Raw genomic sequence first — 12138 nt, forward strand, 5'->3', positions numbered from 1 at the left:
AATAAAATTACCTACCTACCTACCTACCTTCCAAAGGGCAGAAAGCATTTCCCAGAAGCTGTCAGAGGTTAAGAAAAAGCACAGGACCGAGGAAGGAAAATTAAAACACCCACCGTGCTGCAGCCCTGAGCCTAACTGGCCTCCCCCTGCTTTCTCCCAGCAGCTGTGACTGAACAAACAAACAAACAAAAAACATGCTGAGCATCCAAAACCATTTCCCCCAGCTTGGCCCCCTTAGTTCTGGCTTCTCCCATTCCTGACTTTGACCACTCCCTTCCCCCTTAGCCCCTAGTCTGGTGTAATGGTTAAGTGTGCAGACTCTTATCTGGAAGAACCAGGTTTGATTCCCCACTCCTCCACTTGCAGCTGCTGGAATGGCCTTGGGTCAGCCATAGCTTTCAGGAGTTGTCCTTGAAAGGGCAGCTTCTGGGAGAGCTCTCTCAGCCCCACCTACCTACCTCAGCCCCAAACTGGAGAGCCAATTTGGTGTAGTGGTTAACTTTGCGGACTCTTATCTGGAAGAACCAGGTTTGATTCCCCACTCCTCTACCTGCAGCTGCTGAAATGGCCTTGGGTCAGCCATAGTTATCGCAGAGCTGTCCTTGAAAGGGCAGCTTCTGGGAGAGCACTCTCAGTCCCACCTACCTCACAGGGTGTCTGTTGTGACGGAGGAAGGTAAAGGAGATTGTAAGCCACTCTGAGACTCCGAGATTCTAAATTTTGTTAGTCTTTAAGGTGCTGCTGGACTCTGGCTCTTTTCTGCTGCTACAGACAGACTAACATGGCTACCCCTGTTGCTCTTACTCTCAATCCTGGGCAGCTGAGAAAGGAGCTCACCTCCTGCATGCAGTACACAGAGGTCTTCTAGATGCCCCCTGAGGGGCGTGGCTTATCTGGATTGTCAGGGAACACTGGGGTGCTCATGTGGGTTTTTTTGCTGCAAGGGCTAGAAGGACTGAGACAAATTTTGCAATTGCTAGAGTGATCTTAGGATCCTTATCACTAAGCAAAAGAGCTAGGGTTTCCAGAGTGTGGGGGGGACAATTGGTTGAGAACAGAATCCCCAAATAGGAGAAAGCTTTGACTTCCTCAGTATTGGAATCACTGACAGACCATTGAAATAGGTTCCATTTTCTGGTCTTGGTGAAAACCAGGACCTTAGATTTTGGGTAGTTAATCAAAAGGGTTTCTCAACAACAATAACTGTAGAAAGACTGCAAAGGCCCTTTTTAGTTCAGCCCTGGTTCAAGACAAAATCACGGCATCATCAGCATAAAACAAAATAGATACACCGATCTCAGGTAATTTGGTGGGCGGCAATAATCATGAAAAATTGATGCTAGGCCATTTTTAAATACAAATTAAGCAAGAAAGGTGCCAGCAAGCATCCCTGACGAACCTTCTCCCTCCCCTCATCAAACTCCAACCTCCCTAGGCACTGTTTCCAGATCTCCAGGAATTTCCCAAGCCAGAGTTGCTGCTGCTGGCACCTCCAGGATGGTCATAGAGATGATAGCAGCATGGCTTCTGGCATAATCATAAATAAATAAACCGAATGAATGCTGAATACCACCAAAAGCCTGATGCAATTACATCCAACAAAAAGGCCAAGTGAATTTCCAAATCATATAAGTGCTCATAATTATCCTTCTAAGAGCCTGAGTCATAGAAGCCTGTCTTCTGCAATTAGTCCCTGTAAAGGCATAGATTGTACTGGTGAATTGCATCCCATACCTGAATGCTGAAGCTCTGTGATTCAATAAAAGGCAGCGTAATGTTCTCGTAATCAGCCCCAGTCTCCTGGATAAGATACACTTCTCGGCGCAGGTATTTCTGAAGATGTTTCTCCGTTGCTGGGTACACCACGGTTGTCTTTATCTCTGGAATGTGAAAATATGTTTACACAGTATCATTATCATTGCAGTCTAAGTGATTCCTTCTGCGGCCTTCGTTCATTTCAAGAGCCGTCCCTAAGGGATTTGCTAAGGACTGCTTTTTCTGAGAAGTGGACAGTGTGGTTGCCACCAAAACCCACTTCCTACCAGTACTCAATCCCAGCCCACCCCCAAGGATCCTGAAACTGAGAACCTGAGCCTATGCACCACCATCCAGCCCTGGTCAAAGGAGAGAACTACAATCAGATCAGCCACAACAAAGAATCTTTGTTGCAACTGGTTTACTGATGAAGCTATGGGCGTAGAAGCCCATGCATGAACAGAAACAGCTAGTCTCATAAAAGCCGGAACTCCCCCAAATGCTTTCGCTCCCTGTATAAAAATAACTTCTATAAAGACTTCTTTGCTTACCCTCTGCCACCCAAATCCGGTTTGATCCCTTCTCCCACTGTGACAGACGGGTATGATCTTCCTTTCAAGGGCTGGGAACAACTAGCTGTTTGTTAAGGTGTGCATTGTCATTAACGTGTCATGTTTAAGAATGTACTGCACCACATTAGTTAAGGACATTGGTAATGTATAGCCAAAAATGCACATGGAAGTTTGCACGTGGTTTTTAAAGATATGTTTTTAAGCTGAGGGTAAGCACACGGAGATGGATGTTGCAAGCGTACGGGCTGACAGAATTAATTCATGCTTGCCACAAAGGTAAATTCAAGAGCATAAAGTCCAAAATACTCAGAGAGAAGCTCTCTTTATGTTAGGTTGTCGAGAATACAAATTGCTAAACAATATTTTGTCCAGAAGTTCTCAGTGAAGGATTAGGAGGGAAGGGACAACCTGGTGAAAATTTGTTTTGTGTTGCTTTTTCTTTGAGTGACAGTGGAGTACAACACCATGAGAAATCTGAATGGACAGAACCAACTCCAAGGTTGAAGTTTGCAAACATGAATTGTATAAAATTCATACAAACAACAGTTGTCCACAGAGAGAACAACTGGCCCAAAGAAAAACCAACTCAAACCCCTAATGGTTTCAGAGTACATGGGGATGGGATGCATCAAGCAGGTGGCTGACTTGGGGTTCCAAAAGTTCCAGTTGTTGTTGTTGGTGGTGGTGTGTGTGTGCTGAACTCTATTCATGTGGTCAGTGTTTTCCAGTGGAAATCCAAGCTCACCGCTCAAGAAGCCAGGTGTCTATAACGACAAAGAAGGCAGCAACAGGAGGAAGCTGGCCATGTGCTCCTTTTAAGACTGATTGCTGTCACATTGCAAAGCCAGCAGCATACAATAAGAGCATTCTTCATGACCTGAGAGTGGCCTCCACAGCTGGGCCGTTGTGAGACCTCAGATGTGCATCAGCCTGGCCCTTAGGGAAGGAGATGCAGTTTTGGCAGTGCTACACAACACCTTCAGCTTCTGCTCATGCCCTTGTTGGCCTATGTGCGTCTGTCTACAGCAACCTCTTAATATGCTTTGACATGATTCCCAAAATTCTTTGCTTTCTCACATGCAAGGTACAATATCTTGGGTCTGTCACTGTGTCTCTTTACCAATGGTTGGCCAACAGCTTGTTAGTTGGATTTCCTCCCATTAACCTTAGGTTCAGGGTCAAGTACAAAAACAAATTCAGTGCCACTTATTAACAACATCTAGTAAATACATGAAAGCTTTGACCATGCGGGCCCTGCAGGACTTTGAACAGTTTCGCAGGGCTTGCAAGACCATCCTTTTTGGGATGGCCTTCATCAATTAAAATGACAGAGGGACTCGACTAAATGACTTTCACCATCATGATGGAATAGCACCAGAATGTTAATTTTAGAAATTTTAAATTAAAATGTTTAAATTAATTACTGTTTTTAAATATTTATTGTATAATTTACTGTATTTGATGCTGTTAGCTGCCGTGAGCCTGCTTTAGCAGTGAGGGCGGGATATAAATAAAATGTTGTTGTTTAGCAAGGAAAAAGGAGAAAAACAGAAAAGAAATTAAAGGAAGAATCCCTCAGAAGGCAAAGGGAAAGGGTGTCAACGTTTTTTTAAAGAACACTGATGCAGCAAAGCTGATGTCTTTACAAGGTACTTCCTCCAACAGAAGAGCCATTTAAATTGAAGGAGTGCTTCTGAGGTGGGCTACATGCCACTGTTTCTTCAATCTTCCTTTGCAGAATTGTGCTGTTGGCTGTTTTTTCATAATTCAGAACTGGTGTGGAGTAGTGGTTAGGGCACTGGATTAGGACTAGAGGAGACTCATGTTTAAATTCCCAGTCAGCCATAAAGTTCAGTGGGTACCCCTTGGACACTGTTGCCTCTCACAGCCTTGCCTACTCGAGAGGTTAGCTGGGAAGACAGATTGGGGAGGGGGGGCCTTGTGTGAAAGGACCAGCAAAAAAAATTGATAATTGTCAATGTGCATATACCACCATGTACTGATAAACAAACCTTGGGAGAAAAACAAGATTAAATAACGTGATCAATTTAAAAAAAAATTGTACTGTGACAGGCTACCTAAAGTAGTGGTTGGATCAGCTCTGAACCACAAGAACATGGCCTTCCTGGGCCATGATGATGGTGGGAAGTGCCGTCAAGTCACAGCTAACTTATGGCGACTCCATAGAGTTTCCAAGGCAAGAGATGTTCAGAAGTGGTCTGCTGTTGGCTGCCTCTGCGTAGGGACCCTGGAATCCCTTTGGTGGTCTCCCATCCAAATGCTAATGAGGGCTGACCCTGCTTAGCTTCCAAGATCTGATGAGATCAGGCTAGCCTGGACCATCCATGTCAGGGTCACTATGATACAATTCTGATAATTGCCTGATCCATTTCCATGGTGTGTTGCCAGTCCTCACAACTGGATATAGAGGATCAGACTTTTGGAATCCTCCTCAGGATAGCTGATTTAAATCTCAAGGTAGCAGACTGAAATCTCAAAATAGTCACACACTTAACAGCATCTCTTAAGACTTCTAAGCTTGCCTGTTTGTGATAATTTATGAAACACAAACTGGAAATCGAGGGCGATAATCTGACACTGACAGCTCAACGACGTCTCACGTTTAACATGCAGTTAACCTCCATGTCATTTAAAAGTGTGGGGTGAACAGTCCATTTCTTTGAAGCCACATAACTGCAACAATACACACTCACAAAAACCATATGGTTCAATTCCTAGTGGTGGGTGCAAGCGCTACTATTCACATGGCCATCCAATGTGATGTCCCCAGGCCCCGCCCCATGACATCACCAAGCCCTGCCCCATAAACCCCAGGGCTTGAGATTCTGGGGGCATCGCAGTCCTATGTCTGAGATGGCATTAACAAAATATAACAAAAACAAAGCAACTTCAAAAGCATTGGCTGGTTTCCTTTTCCCACTCAAGCGTTATAAAAACCTTGGCTCTTCATTTATCTCATTTTCTCTCTATGCTTCCGCCTCATTGGTCTGAGCCAATTGCCAGCCTCCAGCTCCCAGCTGGTTGGGTTACCAACTGCTGGTCAGTTTCCTGACACATCCTGTTTATTACATTAATGAGGCATAATCATGGCAGCACAGGCTAGAACATCCCTTTGGTTGCTGTTCTTGGGCTACAGCAACACTGCGTAGACAGCAACCCCTGACCTGCTTCCATTCCAAGGCAGAATCTGTTTGTTTCACCTCTCCTCGACAATGAACTTGCACGGTGACCGGGGTGCTAATGAACTTAACGATATTCGAGGGAATATTTTGGGCAGAAAACCGTTAGAAGTGGGAAGCTGCTACTTGCACAAGACAGCAGGACCCGTTTCCACCCCCTCCCATTTGACAAGAGGCAGCCTTGCACCTCGACCCCCTGAAACCAACCAATTCGAGCACCAGACTCTGAATGACATTTGGCTTTTTGCTCAGTCCCAATGCCGAGAGTCTGCAGAGCATCCAACTGCACGGCAAAGAACACAACCATTATTTTCCTAAGATAGAATCTGGTGTGTGCTTTTAAAAGACAGAACCATCATTTTTCTTCCTTTGTCCTTAAAGAAAAAGGGCAAATCCCAAGCTATTGCAGGTGGCGGGAGAACCTCTGGAAATATAAAGGAGATCGATGTGGGATGGGAGGGGCAAACAGACAGTTATCTTTATATCCTTCTGCACCTCTCACTGATGAATCCTATTCTCCTTACAGGCACATATCTCAGGCACCTAAAATTCTGTTCCTTCTTTATTCCTCACTGTTCTACTTGGGGTTGCTAAGCCTAACTGGTGATACAGTTTGGAGATCAGTTCCTAGAGGAAATGGTTGTTCTAAAGCAGACCCGTAGCTAACCAGGGGTCCACAGTTTTGCAGGGCCCCTCACCCCCAGACTGCCCCTCTCCCTCCTGCATGATTTTAATTGCATGGGAGGGGTACCCAGGAGCAGCCACTGCCCCTCCCATGCCATTCAAAGGGTCCACAAATCAGCTGATTGGTGGTGTCCAAATCACACAGGAGGGGTGGCAGAAGCAGTCACCAGCCTCCTGCATGATTTAAAAGCCCCCTCCCCCCCATGGCCCCTAGCTACGGGGCTGTTCTAAAGGGTGGACTCTGTGGCATTCTACTTCGTTGAAGCCCCTCCCCTCTCAAAACTCCACAGGTCTGGTCTTCGGTAGAAGAAAAGTCCCCTTACTCCCCCACTGAAGAACATAATAGGCAAAGCCTACTATCTAGAAACACAGCAATCAGGGCTTTTTTTTTTTTTGCAGGAACACAGTTCCAGCTGGCTTGGCATCAGAGGGCGTGGCCTGATATGCAAATTAGCTAAACAATGGTGATGTCAGAGTGTGTAGCCTAATATGAAAATGAGTTCCTGCTGGGCTTTTTCTACAAAAAAAGGCCATGACAGCAATAGATAGGACACCTTGAACATTCCTTTTATAAGCTTCCCCCTACACATGACCCGTGTGCAGGTATGCAACAGCTGGTACTGGCAGCTGATGAGAGAATTCTGTGCAAGAAATGGGGATTCCTAGACACACTCAGTCTAATTGGCTACGCTATTCTAGAGCATCTTGCTTATCACAGTGCTTCCTCAAGAGGAATTAGCTGTGGTGGGTCTGGATTTTTTCACTCGTGTGGATTAACATTATAAGAATACATGGAGGAGACAAAGTGGTGGTAATAGGGGACCAATTTTAAAGAAATCCTGGCCAGAATGCATCCAGGCCACAGGTATCTTGTGTAACTTATTGGAAGTTGCTATTTGTGGCTTGCTGGAAAATGCAACAAAAACGGTGAGCAAATAAGGGAAGCTTGCAAACAGGCATGGTTGCCCAGGGGCAATTCTAGATCGCTAGAGGCAATAAGGCAGGGAAGCTTTTGTAAAGTGGAAGAGAATCTGTTCTTTTTCTTCCTTTCCTTTTCTTGTACTCTACACTGGTAACAAGAAAAATAAAACTGGGGCAGAGAACATCAAGATCCTTCAAGAGCCACTGTGGTGCAGGGGTTAAGAGCAGTGGATTCTAATCTGGAGGACTGGGTTAGATTCCTCAGTCCTCCACATAAAGCCAGCTAGGTGACCTTGGGACAGTCACAGTCTCTTAGAGCTGTCTCAGCCTGAAGAAGAAAAAGGAGCAGAAGGAGACTGGATTTATACCCCACTCTTCACTTGGAGTCTCAGAGCTGCTTACCATCTCCTCTCCCTTCCCCTCCCCACAACAGACACCTTGTGAGGAAGTTGGGGCTGAGAGAGCTCTCAGAGAACTGCTCTTGAGCAGAACAGCTCTGAGAGAGTTATGACTGACCCAAGGTCCCTCCAGCGGTGGCATTTGGAGGACTGAGGAATCAAACCTGTTTCTCCCAGATAAGCGTCTGCTCACTTAACCACTACACTCAACTGGCCCTACCTCACAGGGTGTCTGTTGTGGGGAGAGGAAGGGAAGGCAACTGCAAGCCACTCGGAGACTCTGGGTAGTGGAGAGCGAGATATAGCAACCAACTACTCTTCTTTGCACTGTCACTAATAATCTGTTAAGATTTTTTAAATACTGCTTTTCCGCCATGTAGGAGTGTAGGGCAGCATTTTCTCCTCCTCCGTTTTATCTTCACAAGCAACCTGTGTGGTAGTCTAAATCAAGAGAATGCGACTGGCCCAAGGAAGCCTGCTTCCTGGCTGAGCAGGGATTCAAGCCCAGGTCTCCTCAGACGCAGACAAACACACTAATCTGTTGCTGGCTAATTATAATAGTTAACCTGTTTTTACTGGCACACGTATTGCTTTGATTGGACATGTTTGACTTTTCTTTTATTCTTAAATGGATTTTAGCTGGCTGCCTCTTGTTACGTATTGTTGTTTTTTATCGCATGGCATACTATTTTATATTTATACTGTTTAAAACATGTTATGGTAGGATGAAAGGGCAGGATAGGAATGCTTTTAATAAACTAAATAATAATAATAAGGCACTGTGGGGGTCAGAAGAACTGACAAAGTATAGAGTAGTATTTTAAGTTAATTAAAGAAGAACAAAGTTGAGTTTTATTTTTGGCAGTGACGGAAGGGGAAAGATGCAGAAAACCACTAGAATGGCAACAATATGGAACAGCAAGGAAAAGGAATCTTTCTAACTTTTAAAATATGTAAATTCTGCTTATACAGTTTCAAGCTTTGTCCCCTAACAATGAGGACTAGCCTCTTGGGTCTATGTTTTTTAAAAAAACAACCCGGTGATGAACACAGGATCCTACATACCTCAACACATACACATCTACTGGGGCTTTGTGATATGTAATTACTTGTAATGCTGTAGCACCCTGCCACTTCCCCTTCAGTCTGTTTGAACTTTGGCATTGTTAAGAAGTTAATTAAAGAAGAACAAAGTTGAGTTTTATTTTTGGCAGTGACGGAAGGGGAAAGATGCAGAAAACCACTAGAATGGCAACAATATGGAACAGCAAGGAAAAGGAATCTTTCTAACTTTTAAAATATGTAAATTCTGCTTATACAGTTTCAAGCTTTGTCCCCTAACAATGAGGACTAGCCTCTTGGGTCTATGTTTTTTAAAAAAACAACCCGGTGATGAACACAGGATCCTACATACCTCAACACATACACATCTACTGGGGCTTTGTGATATGTAATTACTTGTAATGCTGTAGCACCCTGCCACTTCCCCTTCAGTCTGTTTGAACTTTGGCATTGTTAAGAAGCATGCTGAGTGATTTAATGGACTTCATAAGGTTGCCTTGTGCTTAATGAAACACAGCTAATGTTCCAAGCTACCAAAGCACCACGCTTACCCAAATCAACCCTTTATAAATCACAAAGCATCTTAACTGCCACAGCTGCACTTCATCAGGCTGGGATTAAAAGTGAATCCATCAAAAGACACACCCCAGATGGAAGGCAGCTGAGAGGAACAAAAACCATGCAAAGATGGCAGGCTGGCCATTTCTTGGCATGCAGCTGGCTGCCAAAAAGGAATAAGGCTATCGCTTACGCTGCGCCAATGATGGAACTGGCAAAAGTAATCACCACTGCAAAACGTCAGTAAATTCTGAAGAATTGTGAGCAATCAGATGCAGTGGCTTCATTCAGAAGTAACATCAAGTCATGGTTTGGGCTACCCAGGGCTTTTTTTTCTGGAAAAAGAGCAGCCAGAACTCTCAAGAGGGAAACAAAGGAGAAACACACGGGGCCCCTCAGGAACTTTTACACTTTTTTTTTTTAAAAGAATTTTGTTTCCACAGAGGTTCTGGAACTCTGTTCCACTGCGTTCCCCCAGAGAAAAAGCCCTGGGGCTACCCCTTATTTAGAACCCCTCTACACTGGCTTGAGATTTGAGCTGTACGTGCAAACCAAATGGTTTGGATTTGCTTGCCTGTTTTCCACTTCCATCCACACAGAACTCTTGTATCTACGTAAGGTGGCCACAAAGTAGAGCAGTGGCCAGAGCCATGGTGAGTTAACTCATATGCCGTGCCCACTCAAGGTAAGCAGAAACTGTGCTTTGCAAAACCCACTTCAAAACCATGATTTAGAATTCTCACCCCAATTCAAACTGAATACTAACAGCACAATCCTAAAGGGGAGGGGGGCCGAAAGTCCTTTGGGAGCAGACGATCTGCTACGCAGGCGCAAGTACCAGCTGCGCCCACGTACGGCCAGCACCACCACAGTGGAGGGGAGTTACGTGCACCTGGGGCCGCCCCAGCGCTGCTCTGCCCGAGAGCAGCGACACCTGAGGGCTGTGCCCGTGCGTTGGCGGAGGTGAGGCGGAGCGCAGCACTCAGGAGCAGGAGGGGGTGGAGTTGGGGGCGCGGCCAGGCTTAGGCGGCTCCCTGAGTAGTTTGGGCCATGACACGCCACCCCCAAGAGGCGCAAAGTTACGTCTGCAAAAATGGCGGCGTGCCCCAGAGGCACTCATTGAAACCGAAAACAAAGGCTGCCGCCGCTGTGGGAACTCGCAAACCTCTTAGGGAGCGGTGTGATTGCCTCACCAGTCCCCTTGCGCCCCGGGCTGGCGAGCCCCCCTCCTAGAAATACTTCCGCTCTGACCTCCCGCAACTCAGTTGTTAGGGACAGATGCCCATAGCGAGGAAATCTGCCAGTGAGCTCCCTGACATACGGACTTAGAGCGAGAGGCAGGCAGGCAGGCACATTGGTTTTCACTGCGTGGTTGCTTTAACAGTATCTTTGACTTGCTAGGGGGAGAGTGAGGTGTCTCCCCTGGGGCTAACTGCTCTTGTTTCCAGGTCTCCACAGGTTCCCAGCTCCCGGAGGCTCTGTATGCGAGGACTGTCTACCATGGCTGGGTAAGTTCAACTGTGCACCCCCATTGTCCTCCCCCACCCCTCACTCTAGACTGGGTGGTGTGCGAGCACCTCTTGCACTTGAACCAGGTAGTGGGCTCCGGCAGGGGGCATTTGCTGGCCCCGCTCCCCGGTGCTGCTGCCTGCGCCCTTCCCTTGGTCTGCCCTCTGCTGTGTTCCCAACCCCTGACAGGGCAAGGCACGGAGGTGTGTTTGGCAGCTGCCCTGATGTGGGGAGGTGCATCAGAGACTGTCCCTTTAAGAGAGCGCCCGGCTGAAACACACCCTGCTGCTCCAGCTGGCGCCCCTACGTGTGCTCTTGATCTCTGTTTTTGCAGGTGGGACTCCAACACAGAGGCTTCCGCGTGTGTTGCTCCACCCCCACCCCCGCCACTCCTGCAGCTGTTTCTGGCCACCGCTCTGAATGGAGCCCCGCCCACGACGAGATTGTCCAGCATGCACCAGGGAAACTGTTGCACCCTGGTCTGGAAAAATAAAGTCTGAGCTGTGCCCTCTGTTGTCTCTCCTGCTTCACATCTGCTGCATGTTCTCTGGTCAGCCCCCCCCCCCCCCTCTGTCAGTGGCCTCTTCAAGGGAATGCCTGGGAGGATGGGCAGACTTGGTTCTTGGGGAGGGAGTGGGCTGAGCTGCCATGCTGCCCCCGCATGGCTGGATAGGGGAGGGGGAGTGCCACCCCTCAGCCTGCCCAGGCTGGCGGCCTACCCAACTCCATAGGGCTGTTGTACGCAGAGCACAAAGGGGGGGCTGCTGAAGTGGACTCTGAGTTCTGAAGCTGTTGAACTCGCACTCTGAGTTCTGCGGGCCCCGGGGGAGGTGTTCCGTGCACTTGGCAGGGGGCGTAAGGGCAACACAGGGGGTCTCTGGGTGGGTGGGCGCCTGCTGGTGGGCTGCTCATTCCCAGACACACATTCCAGCCACTGTCTATGACAGCAAACTCCTGCACTTGGTACTTCCTGCTTGTCTGCGCGTGCCTCTGCCCGTCTGCCTGCCATTGGCAGAGTTTCTGACAGTGGGAGGGTGTGAGGGGATTGATGGCCTCTCCATGGTCCTGTGCAGGCCTGTCCCGCACGCACCCCCGCCTCACCACCAAGCCAGGCTTCTCGTGCCCAGCCTCACTCCTGTTCCCTCCCTGTGTTGGTGGGACGTCTCTCCTTTGCCTTTGACGGTCTGCCCATCCTTGGCTCCATTCTCTGTTTGGGGGCGGGATGGGGATGACTATCAGCCTCTCCGGGGCCGCCTCTCCCCATCCCTGACTGTCATGAGCCGCTGCGCATGCGCCAGGACTAGCCAATGGGGGGTGGGTGGGCTGGCCCTCCCCTCCGGCTGCCTTCGCCTCCCTTGCGTGCCTATGCCAGTGGCATTCCCATGGCGACTGTCTCCTTCACGGCAAGCTACACCTCTCCGCTCCCCATGCTCCAGCATGCCGAAATCCTCAGGAAGTCTACTAGCGGCGTGGCAGTTA

General features: G+C 47.8%; 1 protein-coding gene across 1 annotated transcript in view; it reads right to left on the reverse strand.

Annotated features, from left to right (window-relative positions):
* The window catches only part of DCPS (decapping enzyme, scavenger), a 100342-nt gene that overhangs the window by 34500 nt on the left and 53704 nt on the right, over nucleotides 1–12138 (reverse strand). Inside the window, exon 3 of the mRNA XM_060250441.1 lies at nucleotides 1735–1880. Within this exon, the coding sequence (XP_060106424.1) occupies nucleotides 1735–1880 (146 nt within the window). The remainder of the gene's footprint in view (nucleotides 1–1734; nucleotides 1881–12138) is intronic.

Source organism: Heteronotia binoei, chromosome 12 (genome assembly GCF_032191835.1).
Source record: "Heteronotia binoei isolate CCM8104 ecotype False Entrance Well chromosome 12, APGP_CSIRO_Hbin_v1, whole genome shotgun sequence".
Lineage (NCBI taxonomy): Eukaryota > Metazoa > Chordata > Lepidosauria > Squamata > Gekkonidae > Heteronotia > Heteronotia binoei.